Source organism: Corvus hawaiiensis, chromosome 6 (genome assembly GCF_020740725.1).
Source record: "Corvus hawaiiensis isolate bCorHaw1 chromosome 6, bCorHaw1.pri.cur, whole genome shotgun sequence".
In the NCBI taxonomy this organism is placed as follows: domain Eukaryota; kingdom Metazoa; phylum Chordata; class Aves; order Passeriformes; family Corvidae; genus Corvus; species Corvus hawaiiensis.
Window position 1 is genome coordinate 49736610 of NC_063218.1, and position 17546 is coordinate 49754155.

The following is a 17546-nucleotide window of genomic DNA, read 5'->3' on the forward strand; positions in this document are numbered from 1 at the left end:
ACCAAGTGTTTCACCCCTCTTGTCAGTCTTGGGAAGCAGTGCACTGCAGTGCTGATGCACTATAGAACTGCAGCTTGCTACGGCCTGTCTATCACAAGAGCTGCTGAGTCTTTTCTGGTACATATTGTGCCAAAAAATTAATGGTGTCAGGAATCTCAGCCATAAATCCAGGGTCCTTTCATGTAAATGTCTTCTATATTCACGCCGTTTACCTGCAACACATATATTAATATATGAATAACAGGACTCAAAGTACATAGATTCAAACCCAAAAGTTTTGTTCTGCAATGATGCTAGTAAGAGAGGCTTTGTGTCTCTCCTCAGTGCAATGACTTCACTGATGTGAGTATTAAAAGCTTTGCACCTCAGCCCTCTGTCACTTCTAATCTGAACTGACAGACAGCCCACAGAAATGAGTGGGCAATCTTACTCTACTCCTTTAAGCAGAGCAATGTCTGTGCTATTGATAGCTGATAGCACTCTCAACAATTTTTGCAGCGGATTCTGCAGTTTATGAGTAGAAGAAGAAAAAACACAATCTGCATAAAAAACTTTACAGAGACATGGTGGGCCACACTCCCAGTGGGTTATTAACTGATGTACTGTGCAGATGGAACAACACTTGATTCTCCCACACAAAAATTTTCACTCAGTAACTATGCAAGGTGCTTTTCTGTTGTTAGTCTTTCTCCTCAAGTGGAATTACATTTGGTGGGGGAGAGCAAAATGATTCAACTTGTTTCCTTCAAGACTGTGTACAGCTGTGTAAAAGAGGAATCTTACAAGCATCATCTTTCCTGAGGTTTGTTGAACCGCAGATACCTACTCCCCTGTGATAATGAAATAGCTTCTTGCATTATCACAAGGGAGCCTTTTCCTCAGACTGCCTCATTCGCGTCATTCCTTGCCCATGAACTAATTTGTGCACCATCTTGAAATGCCTGTCTCTGCCTTTGCATATTGATTAGTTTAGAGAAACTGCATACAAAACCACCGTCTTTTTTAGCTCTCCTTCAGTGGCCTAGTTCAGTGGCCTGTGCAGTCAGAGCCAGCATTAAATTCTTCAGGCTCAGAGAAGATGTGGGCCTTTCTTTCAATTCAGTTTACTGCAAGTCCTGTTTTGCTGTCTGATTCTCCTACTGTTGGTTTTACCATTTTCCTCTCCCAGCTGACCTGAAACCTCTCCTAACCCAGCTCTATTTGCAGGCAACCTTGGAAGTTCTCTCTAAAGGAATCAAAAGCAATAGTACCCCTTAATTGCTAAGGTTGAACATCTTTAATCAGTAGAGTTGTTGCTGCCTTATCTGGCATTTATTATGATTTGATGTCTTTATGCACATTTTGTTGAGGAAGTACCCGATTTCTGTATGATAATCAACAGTTTATAGGTGTGCTTACAGATTTTCACTGGCTCATCTCTAGTATATCAGTACCACAAAGTAGGTCTGCAAATGGACTATAGTTTCTGTGTTTCTAAGTGTCAGGTTGTGCTGGCTGCATCTCTTACTGGTTTTTGGCAAAATCAAATGTAGTAGTCCAATCTCTCTCACAGCTATTGCTGCCTTTTAGTCCCCTAGCTTTGAAAGAGTCTCACTGACAATTTTAAGTGGATTTTGATACATAATCTATTTCCCCAAACATCCCCAGTCATGTTATTTTGTGCAAAAACATATGCAAATGATCATTTTATATTCAGAGAACATTGAGCCTTTATAAAAAATAGAAAAGCTATACTTTGTGTTTCTACATCAGTATATATGCAGCACAGATATATTGGTAACTAGTGTATATTACACTAATCATTATTATCTTAAGAAAAGAATTAATTTAAAAACACAAGCACATTGCCACCATCCTCTCTAATGAACCTTCAAAATGCACATCAGTTGCATAAAGATAAATAAGGATGTGTGTATTTAAAAGCATTGGTTAGTAATTACTTGATTTGTGCATTTTTAATCAAGCAATCAGGCTATTATGGATGCAGCAAAAATCAGCTGAAATGTGGTCCCTGTTTAGTAAGTGAAAACTTGTTCTTATTATAGAAACAAAATTTATTCATATTTGTCTGGGCATGTGCTATATTCAGTTTCAGAGGAGAAAAAAACGGAACCTCCCTCGATACCTGCTTAACTGGATTTGTTTTATATTGCACACAGAAATGCACAGAGTATTGGCCAGAGGAACAGGTCACCTATGAAGGAATAGAAATCACAGTTAACAGAGTCATACAAGCAGACGATTACCGTTTAAGGCTCATCACCCTAAAGGTAAATCATTCCAATGTACTCACAGTAGCTTAGCTGTCTAAACCTATAAATGCAGATGTTCAGGGGGAGCTGTGTAGAAAGCTTCTGCACAATGTACTGCTGTACAAATACATCTTTTTGTTACTGAAGTCGTCGTAGCTTTGCCCAGCTCACTAGCATGAAGGCTGCAGGAAAATAAGCAGTCAGAGGTTTAGGCTGCATGTGTACAGTCTGAAAGCCACCAGGCCAGCTGTAGTAGTAGGGGCTTCACTGGGTAAGAAACCAGTGACTCATTCTGTGCCTTTGTCCTCCGGGTTCATTGATCATTTAGAATTAAATGGAAACTCACAGAGAGCTTCTTACTTTGCAAGTGTAGTTTGATATACCAGTAACCATTCTGTCATCTTGTGAATAGAAAGTTTTAGCACTGGTTTAATTTTTTAAGTAATCCAAAGCACCAGAGTCCTATTTTACAACTCTTTTCATTGCTATGTTCTAGAATATCAAGCTACATGTTTTAGTAACAGTCTGTTTACATAATCTTCATACATGTTTCATCTGCCAGATCTACCCCGACCTCAGTATAACATGAAAATTGTTTTCCAGGCTGAAAAAACTCTCCTTTTATCCAACCAGTTTCAAGTCTCTTCAGCCATATGCTAATGGGCAGAAAGCCAGCATATGACATCCTATGTCTGGATTCAGAGTGTAGAAAGTCTGTCACTCATGCTTTTGGCAAAGGCAGCAAGGAGAATATCATACTCCCTGACAAGTGGGAAGTGAAGAATATTTACATGTTACAGACTTGCAGCTCATCTGGTTTTGCTTTTCAGTTAGACAATGGTTTAGTTTTCAGTGCTAGTGGGGCAATGTCTCTTTCCCCCATCTGCAAATGTCAGGATGTGAACTGCTGAGTTCCAAAGATGAAATAAAGACTCCATTTGTTAAGTTACCATTCCCTAGAGCTGTACTTTTGTCATTTAATCGCAATAGTGGAGCAGCAGCTCTGAACCATGCATATATTAAATGACTTGGTATTGAAAACTGGAAAAGCCATGAATTGGCTTCAGTTTGCCCTTAAACAGGAGTGATCACAAATACATGATTACTGCATGCTTTACAGAGCAGACTGTCACTTTCCTCTCAGTATAGGGGACAAGATTTGGCAAGTTCTGGGAATTTAGAAAAAGCTCAGGCTATAGGGAAGGCTTGTTTTCCTTTCTCAGAAAAAGCTGCCAGTGTCTAGCCACTGAGTCAGGATCTCAGCTAGAGCATATGTGATGGTAGACTTCAAACTGTCAATTAAATCTTGCTTCCTCCTAGCTCTTCCCAAGTCTTCTCAGTCTCAGGGAACCATCAATAGAGAATATTTTGTTCAAGTCAAAGCAGAAGTGTACAGAACCACAGAAGTCAGGGTTCTCTAAGCAGAAGCATAAAACTTCTAGCACCGTAGGCAAAACTAAAGGCATCCAGAGTTCATCAGTAGAACTTTGTCTGTTTCCTGTTGCTGTCAACTAAATGATTTAGGTAGTGATTCATGTTTTTCTTCAGATGACTTTTGCTTTTCCCTCAGTGTTATTGACAACATTTTTGTTATAATTTCTCACAACTGAGTTAAGAATTGGGCGTTCATAACTTCTGTGACTCACACATAGTCACACATTCAAAAGCAACTTCATTTCAGAGCAGTGTTGATCGGATTTACTGTAGTGAGCTATTCATGACAAACTAGTTAGGCTCTCTTAAAGTATTTTCTCCCTAGGGTAAATAACCTAAGGCCAGACTCTGTGCTATGATAGTAAGACTCTCTCTTCCTGAAGTGAGCTAGACATAGCCTTAAGGATCCTATGGCTACACTTCAGTGAGCACTTTAAACCCAGCGCAAGATGGAACAGCATCTCAATGAAGCTGAGCCTCCCTTTGTCCGGCTCTCTTGTTCCGACCCTTGTGCCATCTCCCGTGTGCCCTCACAAGTGTTTGTGACTGTGTGCCAAGCCAAGGGAGAAACTGATTGATCCATCCAAAAATTAATCCATCGCAAGAAAGGAAAAAGATTTAATGTGATTGCTTTCCCAGTCTAGTTCACTGTAAAGCTGTGCAAAAGCTCTGTCATCCAAAGAGAAGGATGGAAAATGGCACAACCACAGAGCACTCTTAGCATCCAGTGACTGACAAGCATAGGGAGGGACTTGGGAGTATAGATGACAAACTATTTTCAGATTTTTGTGCCTTGTTCTTTAGAAGGAACAAAATGTGTCTTTTTTTTTTTCCTCTCTCTTCAACTCAGCCAGCCATGTGTTGAAGGGAGGGTTGTGGAAGCTAACACTTCTGTTCTTGGACCTTTTGAAAACATTTACTTTGCCCTGTGCCAGCTGGCTTGTGCAATGGCTGCAAGGGTGAGGCCAGTTCCCTGAGCGCCATGTTACTATTTTGCACCTTTAGAAATCAGACAGAAGGATATCACTTTGAACACCCAAAATCAGAAGCTCACAGTGCTACTTGGCACTCCAAAAAGGAAACAGCACATTTGCAATATTCATAACCATGCTGAGACAGAGAATCAGAATTTGTGTCTCTCAAAAAGACCTGGACTGCAGCTAGATACAATTCCCACCTTCTATATTGCCTCTGAATTTCTCACCATGTTTAAGAGAAGAATAGAATTGACAGGAGACCGATATAAGTCTGTCTGTCAGAAGAGATAGAAAAATAAGCTCTCATCTCTCTTCCTCATCTATTTATCTAGCTATCAGAGACAGAGATATGGCTCCTGGCTCTCTGTCTGTCAAATACATTATGAAAGCAATTATGTCACAAGCACAGCTCTGGCTTTGCTGAATGAATCTGTCAAGAGGGAACAGACTGCCTGGAGTGTTTTGCACACAGTTCTTGGCACTAAAAGAGCAGAATACTTTGCGGGGGGAGGAATTTTTTGGTTTTTGGGTTTGTTTTTTTTTGTAAGGCAGTTTACTGAAATGCAGTCATGATATTTGAAGTCCAGATTTCTGTGTTGTGTGGCTTCCGATTTGGATTTCTGTTCCATTTAGCATTCACATAATGGTTGGGGTTGGAAGGGACCACCAGAGATCATCTGGTCCAACCTGCCTGCTAAAACGAGTTCCCCTAAAGCAGGTTGCATGGGATTATGTCCAGGTGAGTTTTGAATATCTCAGAGAAGGAGACTCCACAACCATTCTGTGCGGTCTCTTACAGTGCTGTGTCACCCTCAAAAATTATTTTCCTCATATTCAGATGGAACTTTCTGTATCTCAGTTTGTGCCCAGTGCCCTTGTCCTGTAGCTGGGCACTACTGAAAAGGGTCTTGCCCCATCTTCTTGACACCCTCCCTTCAGATACTTATAGACTTTGATAAGGTCCCCTCGCAGTTGTCTCTCCTCTAAGCTAAACAGGCCCTGCTCCCTCTGAGGTGCTGCAGTGCCCTAAGCATCTTCATGGCCCTCCACTGGATTCTCTCCAGTAGTGTCTTGTCTCTCTCAAGCTGGGGAGCCCAGAATTGGACAGAGCACTCCAGGTGAGACCTCTCTAAGGCTGACTAGAGAGGCAGGATCACTGCTTGCAACCTGACTACTGCTTTTCTTAAGATACCACAGGACACCATAGGCCTCCTTGGCCACAAGGGCGCTGCTGGCTCATGGACAGCTTGTTGTCCACCAGGTCCTTCTCCACAAGGCTGCTTTCCAGCTGGTCAGCCCCCCAGCTGTACTGGCGCCTGGGGTTATTCTTCCCCAGGTGCAGGACTCTGCACTTGCCTGTGTTGAACTTCATCAGCTCCTCTATGTCCAACTCTCCAGCCTGCCCAGGTCTCATGGAATGGCAGCACAGCTTTTGAGTGTGTCAGCCACTCCTCCCAGTTTTGTATCATCATCAGAAAATGTGCTGAGGGTACTCTTTGCCCCTTCATCCAGGTCATTGATGAGTAAATTGAACAGTGCTGGACCCAGTACTAATCCCAGGGGAAGGCCACTGGCTACAGGCCTTCAACTGGACTCTTTGCTGCTGATCACAGCCATCTGAACCCATTCAGCCAGTTCTCAATCCACCTCGCTGTCCGCTCATCTAACCTATGCTTCATGAGGAGGTGATGGGAGACAGGATCAAAAGCCCTGCTGAAGTCAAGGTAGACAATGTCCCTGCTCTCCCCTCATCCACCCAGCCAGTCATGCCATCATAGAAACCCTTCAGATTGGTCAAGCATGATTTCCCTTTGGTAAATATATGCTGAGTACTCCAGATAAGTCTTCTCCTCTGCATGTTTAGAGGAGATATCCAGGGTGAACTGTTTAATTGCCTTTCCAGGGATGGAACTGAGGCTGACTGGTGTGTAGCCCCTTGGGTCCTCCTTGTCTTCTTTTTGAAGACTGGAGTGGCATTGGCTTTCCTTCAGTCTTCAGGCATCTCTCCTGTTCTCCATGATCTTTCCAAGATGATGGAGAGTGGCTTAGCAGTAGCATCTGCCTGCTCCCTCAGCACTCATTGGTAGATCCCATTGTGGCCCATGGATTTGCAGGTGTCAGGTTTACCTAAATGCTTTGTAACCCCACGTTCATCAACCGAAGGAAAGTTGTCTTTTTCTCCAGAATTTCTTGCCTTCAAGGTCTGGGATTCCTGAGGGCCAGTGTTAGCAATGAAGACTGAAACAAAGAAGGCATTCAGTAATTCTGCCTTTTCTGTATCCTCCACCACCAGGGCTCCCACCTCATTCAGCAGAGGGTCTACATTTTCCCTGCTCTTCCTTTTGTTACTGATGCAACTGAAGAAAACCCTTCTTGTTGTCCTTGACATCCCTTGTCAGATTTAATTCCAAATGGGTCTTAACCTTTCTTGTCTCATCTTTGCACACTTCGACAGCATTCCTGTATTCCTCCCAAGTGCCCTGTCCCTTTTTTCATATTCCATAAACTTCCTTCTTGTGCTTGAGTTTTGCCAGAAGCTTCTTGTTCATCCATGCACGGCTCCTGCCCTCTTTGCATGATTTCTTACCCAGAGGGATGCACCAAAATTGATCTTGGGGGAAGTGATGCTTGAATATTAATGAGCTGTCTTGGATCCCCTATTCTAGAGCCCTAACTCAGGAGATTCCTGCAATTAAGTCCTTGAAGGAATCAAAGTTACCTCTCCCAAAGTTCAGGCTTGTATCCTACTTACTGCCCTTGTTTCTTCTGTGTAGGATCCTCCACTGTCTCTTGGTCACTGCCCCCAAACATCACATGCCCAACCATGTGTTTAATACAAGGTCTTCTTGTTGGCTCCTCCACCACCTGTGTCAAAAAGATCTCATCACTGCTCTGCAGCAATCTCCTGGACTGTGTGTGCCCAGCTGTGTTGTCTTTTCAGCAGATTGATTTAATCATCTCAGTCTTAAAAGGAAGGCCATGTTTCAGTATCAATTTACAATGAGAAGTTCTTGTAAAACTTTTGTGGTGTTTGTCTTAACTGGATTGCAGAAAGGAGAAGAAGTCAGAAACCTGAAACATTACTGGTACACATCTTGGCCAGACCAGAAGACACCAGACCAGGCCCCTCCTCTGTTACAGCTAGTACTGGAAGTGGAAGAGGCCATGCAGAGTGCAGAGGAGAAGAATGCCCCAGTGATTGTTCACTGCAGGTAAATGAATGTTGTGTCTGAATTCTAAGGGCTTCTTTGCATACAGTGACATAGTGCAGAGACTGCCATATCAGCCGTCAGTCACACATGCGCAGTCTTGCCCAACTGCTTCTGAAATATGCTTGGGACTTCAAAGCCTTAATGACAATGATTTTCTATTACCAAGTGTTGCATTCAGATACAGATTGAGTTAAACACAGGAGCTGGCGGTGGCTCAGTTGCTTGCAAGAACAATTCCATTTCATTTGCCTTACCAGTAATATATGCCTTTAATTATCTTTTAAGGGCCAGGTTAGCAAAGATTAACATACTTCAGGTGAAATTGAATAGGAAGACACATGCAAGCAGACAAATAATAGCATTCAACTTTAAGCATCAAATCCCCCTGTTTTGTGGATCCCTTCTTTGCTTTTTTTTTTTTAAATCATTATTAAGCCAAAGACAATAATTTAAATGTAACACATAAATGAAAGAGTGGCAAAGCTGATTACAGCAAGTACTAATCAATAGTCAGGAAATGTATGTAACTGATAGTAAAACTGAAGTATCAGTAAAAATCCCTGGCAAAGATTAAAGCTTTTTCTGTGGAAGGAGAAAAGTCTACAGTGGTTTGATGCCTGATTAGAAAATTGTAATTATCAATCAGAGCAGAATAAAAATGGATGAGGATAGATACTTCTCTTCTGTCCTCAGAAAGAAGTGGGATGATGTACTTACCATTTGTAGACATGATGAAGTACGTTCTTTTGCACTACTAACTAGGGAGCGTGTTAAGCATCAGCAGCCACTATTAAATCAGATATGCTGGTTGATTTTCATCCAAAAGTGTTTTTAAAAAGTTGGTTCTTACACTGTAAACCATTAAAGTCTAGTATAGATGAATTGCTATTCTTGGAAAATTGGAGAAGTTCCAGAGGTCTAAAAGGACGCCCTGTTTTGCCAGTGTTTAGAAAGGTTAAATGTGATTATTTGGAAACTACAGTCTGTCCTCAAAACAGTTGTTACAGGTAAATAGCAGAAAGCCTGGTAAGAGATGCAGTTTATCTTGCCAGGGTAATCTTCCATAATTTCAATAACATACATTTTTGCCAAATTTATTTTTGTACAGAATTTTGCTTAATTTTGCATAATGTTTTCTAGGAAACAGCAGATGGTTGCTCTCCAAAAGCCATAGTAAATGGGTATTATACAATGAGAATGTTTTTAAAGAGCCTCTTGGCACAAAATGGCTGGTAGCCTGGTGTCATCAAAGATCTGACTATAAGCTAGTATGGAGTAATCACTATTAAAATGCTTGTGTGATACCACATGTCCAGTTTTTCTGCCTGTGTTTTAAAACAGATGTTGAAAAATTGGGGAGAGTCCAGATAAAAATAAGAAATTATTTGTAAGACTGTCTTCTTTGTCCATGGAAATTTGTGACTCCCTAGGAGCTCCTTGAAGCACTACAGTATCTGCTGCTGGTTACCATGTCACTCCTGCTTTGCATATTTGTTTTGTCCTCTTGTATGGTGTCATCTTCATGACACAGTATTAATCTGGGGAGAAATGAGGCATTTTTATTTGAAAAAAAAAATACTAAGAAACACGGTGATAAGATTATAAAGTGTTCTATGTGGATAATGTGCCACCTTGGGCAGTCTTGGAGGGATTATGATGGTGTCTCAGCCACTGAGAGACCTGCAGCTTGTCCTGGGACAAGTGCTGTTTCCTTTATCTAAAAATGGGTGTTGTTCCCTCCCTTTGCAAAACACTCTGAGGTCTCTGGGCAGGAAACAGTGTCAGGAGCTGTGTGCTATGGTCTGTTTGGTTATGGTCAAGTGGAAGATGAAGGACTTGTGGGCAGCTGTGAACCATGAACTCCGGTGTTGCTTAAATGTTTGTTGCCAGTGGTTTTGCATTACTGTGAATGAAAGCAGGATTTCTTGTAGTTGTGTCAAGTAATTATTCCTGAGTATGCTCACTTAATTATTTTATGCATAAGAAGGGCTCCCAGCATTTGCTGGTAGTTTGTTAGGTGATAAGAAGAATTCACAGTTTCTGTAGCACTGTGCCTTTGAAAACAAACTCAGTTCTGGTCATTAACCAAGGACTGTATCAGATACAAATGAGTTCAGGAAAATTTAAAGAAATTTTTTTGACAGTGAATTTGTTGTATCCTGCTCTAATTCCAATTACTTGATTGTAGATCTGATCAGCAAATGGCATCACACTTATTATACTGCTGTTAGCTCTAATTATTTAACCAAGGGTTGGGGATTTTTACTGTACCTGTGAATGAAAATAACTTTCAAAGAAGCTGTTAGAATTGAGAATTTCAAAGCAAAGTTTGCCATCAAAGCAAGGATTGCCATCAAACCAAATCTTACTAAGAAATACAGTTAACTGCTTTTTTTCAATGGTTCAGTGTGAGGTTCAACAACATATTGGGTCAAACAGTCTCCTGTAGTCCATTTCTAGCACTGTATCTGCAATGCTCACCCGTTTGCTGTGAGGGGCTCACACTTAATCATGTCATCCCACAGAAGTTACTATCTTTTCCTAGTTATGGCTATCCATCTGGAAGCACCCAGCTCGCAGAGGTCGGAGGGACAAAAGGGGTGATGGGGTCTGTGCGTTTAGTGGCAGTCGCTTGACAAGAAAGTTCCAAAGTCCTTCTGACATCTCCACTGCCTCTCTCTGCTTTTCCCTTCCTTAGTGCAGGCATCGGGAGGACTGGCTGCTTTATTGCCACAAGTGTCTGCTGTAAACAGCTGAAGAATGAGGGCATAGTTGACATTTTGCGAACAGCCTGCCAGTTACGGTTAGACAGGTAAGAAAGCTCGTTTCCTTTCCAGAAATAAAAAAACAAAGAAAAAGGGTAATATTTCCCCTTATTTAAGAAGAAACAAATAGGAAGAGGGGAAGAACAAACCCAAGAGGAGGCCAAGACAGAATGTTCCTCTGACTTGTAATCTCTGCCTGAGCAGTAAACCTTAATGAACAGCCCTAGAACGGAGTTAGGTTCACAGCTGGCGTTGAAGTCTGCACAGCTGCCCATCTCCATGCAACAAGGGCTGACCTCTTACCAGCTGAGGAGTTGGCCCCATGTTCATACAGAAGCAAAGGCTCAAAAATCTGCTGTACTTAAGTTCAGAGCCACAGATCATCACTTTCCTCCCAGGAGGAGTAATGAAAACTGGTCTCGTATGCTGGAGCTGTGAGCTATGGTGGGAGAGACATTGCTTGGGGAGGAAGAGTGCACAGCCTGGAGTGTTTGCAGACATATGAAAGGAGCTGTGAAAATCTCCACAAATTCGATGGTTTCCAGTTAAGCATTTCTTAACACACCACCTTGAGTTTGATTATGAAGTAAACAGACTTGAATTTTGTACCAGAGATGTTATTTTTCCTCTCCCACTGGTTTCAAGTGCCATCAAAACATGTCTCAGTGCTCTCTCTAATGATAATGATAAATGTAGTCGGGGGAAGAGATGTCACGAAAAACATACCAAAGATTTTTCTGAGGGAAAAAAAAGAACCTCAACCCCACGCTGAACTTTATTTCAGAGAAGAAATTATGCTCAGTGGGAGGCAAAAAATGAAATGCTTGCTGCCCTGCTGAGGCTCTGATAGACAGGGACCTGCAGGGGCTTAGAGATTTGGCTATTTCTGTGGATTTTAGCCCAGACAAGGAAAGGCTTCTTGAGAAAAAGAAAACTAGGATATGAATAGTGAGTGCTGATTATCCATGGTCCAGTGAAATATCTGTCTGGGTGTGATATATCTTGTCTCTGTAACTAGTGTTTCACAGGAAAATCGCCACACAAATGAAGGTTGAAGGCGCCTGCTTACAAATGTGTGTGATACAGCAGGCCAATTGCAAATACTAGCTTTGAAGGGAGAGGGGAACTGGCAGTCACTTTAAGATTCTGAAGAAGGAAAATCGCACTTAAAGGGCACTTTAAGGGGGGAAAGGAAGACTGCAAAAACCTCTGTAGCTGCCATGTAGCTCTCAAGAGTGGGATGGGATAGATAAAAGCCATTTAAATGTCATGGGGTAAAATACTCAAGATGGAAAGCAGATCACCATCCTTCCTACAGAAAAACCTTAATTTCTTCAAGGACTGAAAAATGGGGCTTGTAGTCTCTTGGAAGTCGTGCTGCCACCCACTCTCATTTTCACTAACCCCCCCACAAAATCTCCAGGAGACTTCAAAAGTATCATGAGAGGTTGAGACAATGTCCAAGCTGCTATAGGAAGAAAGACTCTGTGTCTCCTCCTCTTGCTTGATATTACTGTCTAGGATGGGAAGGAGTCACCAGGGACTTAGGGAAAGAAGGTCTGAGGCAGGCCAGAGCAGAAGTGTAAAGAAATGCACCTCCCTGCTTCACACAGAAACAGAGAGATTGACATTAGCCCTGAGAACCACATTTGAGGTTGCCATGGGTATGGAGAGAACAAATATGTTTTTCCCTTCATTCCCTCACAAATCCCTTGGAAAAGTTCTGTGCACTGGGCTTTGCATCAGTGGCCAACAGATGGTCCTAAAATAACCTAATATGACTAAGGAGAGGAAGTAATCATTCCTGCATCCTTCCCACAGTGCTGAGAGACATTTGCTGTCATTGCCCACAATGCAACTCAGATTTCAAAGGTTTCTCTGGCAAATAGGGGTGAAAACATAATTCTGTGCCAAAGCCTGGACAGCAAGCACATGTCATGGTGTGCATATGTGTGGCAAGGGAGGAAGCCACCACATAGCAGGGAATGGGATAAAAAGGAAAATAATTTCCTGTGGTCTGAAACTCAATGGCCACCCTGGTGTTTCTGTTGCTACAACTTCAGGGTACAACCCCACTGGTAATGGAATTGCTTGGGGAGAAGTTGTCAGATATGACTAATGTTCCTTGTGTGTCACAGGCTGACACAGATATATTTCAGTGCTCTGTAGAGCACAGAGGGACTCAGATCAACTCTGAGCTTGTATTAGAGCAGATGGGGAGGAGATGCTCAGCTAGGAAATTCTTTTTTTTTTTTTTGGAAACACAGTGTGTGTTTCTCACCTTTGCTAGTTGATGAGAGGTTGGAGAATAGGTCCCTGCACTTCGCTGCTTGTTGTTGAGTGTTTTTTCAAGCAGCTGCTTAAAAAAATAAGTGCAAGGGGCTGAAGGACAAGGTTGTCTTGCCTGCTTATCTCCCCCTTACTGGTATGGCTACTGTGTGACCCATAATAGTTAAGCTGGACCCCATAGCAAAGGGCAATCCCCAAGGAGGGTGCTAGCAGTCTGCTGGCCCTTTAGCTCAGAGGAAGCAACTTTTCATTAATGTCCTCTGGTGAGGTTTCTAAGGGAATGCACCACGTATGCTCTTCCTCAGACTGACAGTCTGGTTGGTTCCAGTCACCCATGGGTTCCCAAGTTCCTCAAGCCCACTTGTCATTTCAGCCTCCTTTTGGCACCGTGCTCCCGGGATCTGTGCACCAGCACCAGTGCTGGCACAATTCTGTATACATTTTGTGTGAGCTTCAGCCACAAGGTTTAATTGTCTTCCTAATGGATTCACAAGAGATCATATCACTTTTGATGGGGTGCTCTTAGCAAAATTTCAAATGTTAGTAAAATCTGCTTAAAATGAACAACTTTTTCCTGATTGTTTTTGTTCATTTCTATCTCTCCCTGTAGTGCTCGTGTGTTGGTTAATATGCTACTTGCAGAAATACACAGGCTAAATGACACATGGAAAATCAAACTGCTTTTGCTCCTGCTTGCATTTCCTTTCAGGTTTTCAGTTTTAAAGAGAACCATAAAAGCTGAAAAATAAGCTGAACCAAAATAGGTTACTGTGCTGGGGGGGTCTTTTGCTATCAAGGTGTGCAGAGCAGTCAACTAAGTTACAAAGCTGAGTTGTCCTTCCTAAAGTAACATTGTGTGTTCCAAAATCCTGCTGGCCATCCCTAGTTCTCTGGCTAGCTTGCCAAAAGCATCATGGGGGATGGTACAGAGGAAAGAGTCCTTACAGAATGGGAAAGTTGCATCAGTTGTCTGGGCTGGTCTGGCTTGGCCTGGCCCTCTTTGGTCCCAAATTCAGTCCCTAGTGCAGCTGTGAATTCCTGGATAAGCTACTTCCCCTCTTTATTCCCCTGCTCCCATCTATCTCTCTAGGGCTTTGGGGTGGGAATTGCTTTTCACTGAAGGGTTCTTGGAGTACAGGTGCTCAGGTAATACGAGAGTAAATGATGATGGTGATGCTTTCCTGGAGGAGAGCCTCTGCCAGGGAAAGTATGTAGAGCCCATTCCTGTCCCCACTACCCTCAGTTCCTTGCTTAGCAGAGGCTTTGAAAATGGAGCTCGAGGTCAGCCTTGAAGCTGGTTGCAATCAAGGGGCACTTCTCACTCATTTCAGAAAGCTTTGGAATAGACCTTTGGTGTGGAGCACAAGCTTCATGTTAGCTGTGCTACTTCCTCATGTGTTTGCAAGTAATAAGACTTCTGTTTCCCTCCCCTTTTCTTCTTGCCTTTCAGGGGAGGAATGATCCAGACTTGTGAACAGTATCAATTTGTTCATCATGTCATGAGCTTGTATGGAAAACAGCTTTCTAGAGCAGCAGAAGAATAAGTGTTCATGATACTCCTAAAGGCTAAAGCCCAGAGAACTTTTGACTGCGTTCAGATATATTTCAGATATGATAAGAGACACATGGTAACCCAGCTGTCTTAGCTGGAAAGATATTTTACTTTGATATTGCTTTTATGCCCTTGTTTGCATTGACATTTAAGAGCTGAGGTACGCCTTGTCTTAAACATATGTGACAGGACATAATCTTCACCAAAAAAGGCATATTTATACTGTAAATAATAATAGTAGCTTCATTTGTTACAAAAGTAAGAAAAAAAAACAGAAAAAAAATCCACTGTCTTTAGTTTGCTATTTTTTAAAAGGTCATTGCTAATATATCCAACTACAGTGTGAAACTTTTTGAATTGTCATGCTGAAATGTGCCGTATGTTGACTAAGCTTGAAAGTAAATTTTTGCCTCTTTCTGATTGTTTTTACATATAAAATTACCGAATACTGTGTGTATCGTAAACCTTCTGAGCCTCTGCATTGAAAGACTCAAGTAGATTCACATTGAAATGATGTGTCACACATCATGTTTGCTTGTTCATTTTTTCTAAAGCAGTCCACTACCAGTGTTACCAGAACTGAGGGGGAAAAGATATTTCAACGACATGAGTCAAATTCTTGCCTCGAATTCTTACCAGCAGTGTACCCCAGTATCATGACAGCTGGGTGAATCTGAGTAGACATTAATCTGAACATAAATGCTTCACGCTTTACCTTTTCTTTGTCAATATTTGGGCATCTTAGTCATCTGGCAAAAAAACAGATTGTATTTCTGCAAATAGTTTCTACTTTTACATAGGACACAATCTGAATATGGTTTCTCCTGAAATCTGAGATTCAAAATCAGGTGAGGAATTTTTTTTAGTTCATCTTTATTAAAAATCTAATAATAAAATCGCTTGTATTCTATTAATTTATACTTGTTTCAAAGCTTTGAGGGTAACCATGTGTCCAGTGCCTATGAAAATTAATGCAAATCCTATAGGCAGCTTTAAAAAAAAAATCAGTTTGAACTTGTTGGCTTCTTTGTGACAAATGTGCCCTCAAACCAAATTTAGACAATCATTAGCCCATTCTAACCACTGGTCCAGTCCAGCAGCGTTTCCTTTTCAGTAATACAGACTGCTGCCTGTGCTTTTTGGTTTAGACTTTAATCAGGCTGGGAAGACTGTAGTTTTTGTTTAATGCTTAGAGGTAAGCACACGTTTTAGTGCTTCACTGAGCAGAGAAAAATGGAGGTATACAGAATTCTTAACATGAAAGATGAGTGTTTCATGAATAGAAGCTCTGATGATCTACTAAAAGTATTCTTGCTTCTCTTTATTTGTAACAATAACCAAAACCCACTGCTTCTATTAGTGCAGAAGATTCTGCGAATTTACTGCACTTCCTAATCAGGAGAAGGTAAAGCAGCACTCAGAACAATAAGGGCTGATCCTGCTCCCACTGATGTTTTGCCATTGACGTCAGCAGGTGCAGGGTAAGGCCTCAAATGTTACGCCTACAACTTCATCACTGTGGGGAAAGTTTCCCAATATTTCAGTACACATCTTTGTGTTTATTCTGTATCCATGAACCTGTAAAAATCCTGTCTGCAGGGTTTGCATGAATGTGTGGCAAAATGTGTTATCTTTAAACCACTTGATTTTATTGCTGTATTTAAAATATTTCCTTCAGTGAGAAGCTAGCAGAAAGAACTGGCATTCTTTTTTAAAATACTGGTGATAGTCATTAAAGAGAGCAATAAACTTAAGCTTTTGAGCATAACACGACTGTTAGTTTTATGTAAATCTTGATAGCTATATTCTCCTCTGTGCTACCAACTTTTTCAAAGGGGTAACGCTATTCCATCTAAGCACTCCTTAAAAATAGCAAAATAACCACTGATATTCTGAATAACATTGAAAGTGGAACTCCCTATAAATACTTTTCAGCTCTTCAGTGCCCTTCCATGTCAAAACTGACTCAGTGACTAAAATTACTTGCTCTGTCATCAGCTTCCCATGCATCTGCTAAAGAATATTTTTTGATGATTGAGAGCAGTCTACATATAGGAGGTAAGTTCAATGTATAAGTTGCCTCCTGCACAAGGAGATTTTCTAGAGGAGAATAGCTCTATGGCAAACAAGGTATAAAGGGCTCTAAGGCAGAGTTTGAGGTCCTTGCACAGATCCTCAGCAGGTGTTAGTTGGCAGTGCTTCCCTGACTTGAGTAGAAGTGAATGGTTTACACCAATGAAGGAAATCTGGCAAGCTGTCCGCTCCCATTCTGCATGTGTGGAATGTCCTGAGAGTGTGGTTGTTGATAAAATCAAGTTGTTTGGCATCAATTCACTGCTACAAAGCACATGTCAGCCTCATTGCATGGTCTGGTGGTGAGGGCTGCACTGCTGCCACCTGATACCAGGCAAGAGCAATACCACTTGGTTAGGATCAAAATATTCAAATGCCTCTTGAAGCGTTACTTTGTCTAACAGATTCTGAGCTAATCCTCCTATTTACTCTTTGGCCTTATCATAATTAACATATTTCTTTCTCTTTTTTTCTTTACTTTTTTTTTTTAATAGAATTTGAGATCTGGAGGACCTTTTATCAGCTGTTCTCATCTCTTCTGGCAGCAGAGAGAGTCTTAAGAAGTGTTTAAGATTAGCAGAAAGGAGCTCTGGCCGTGTGCAAGCACTTGAGATGAGTGGGGCTGCTGCTTCTGTAATCAGTGTGTTTGAAACTGAGCTGACAATAGGAACTAAGCTAAGCTATGTCTCTTGCTAGGCTTGTCTTTTTACTTTCTCTATTAAATGAAAATTCCAAGCATACTTCATCCACTCTCTCCTGCTCACTGCCCAGGACTCTTTGTACCAGAGACCACAGCATTAGTACCTACAACACAGTTGTTTCTCAGAGGACAGAACTCCTCTCTGCAGGCTGGTAAGCATATAACAAATATGAGATGATTTTATTTAGAACCAACTGTGATGTCTTCTGTTTCATAAGCTTTTTCACACTTTGAACAGGTCAGAGCCTAGCTCAGTGCCTCAGTTGTTTGCTGGTCATTTGGTCAATGGTCA

General features: G+C 41.6%; 1 protein-coding gene across 6 annotated transcripts in view; it reads left to right on the plus strand.

The window, feature by feature from the left end:
* The window catches only part of PTPN5 (protein tyrosine phosphatase non-receptor type 5), an 85555-nt gene extending 69306 nt beyond the window's left edge, over positions 1-16249 (plus strand). For 5 of the 6 annotated variants that reach the window (XM_048307820.1, XM_048307821.1, XM_048307822.1 and 2 more), the window contains exons 11-14: positions 2160-2270; positions 7715-7875; positions 10574-10687; positions 14380-16249. In XM_048307820.1, the coding sequence (XP_048163777.1) occupies positions 2160-2270; positions 7715-7875; positions 10574-10687; positions 14380-14473 (480 nt within the window). In that variant the 3' untranslated portion in view covers positions 14474-16249. The remainder of the gene's footprint in view (positions 1-2159; positions 2271-7714; positions 7876-10573; positions 10688-14379) is intronic. The other variant, XM_048307824.1, reaches the window with a different exon arrangement.
* Positions 16250-17546: the final 1297 nt, after the last annotated feature.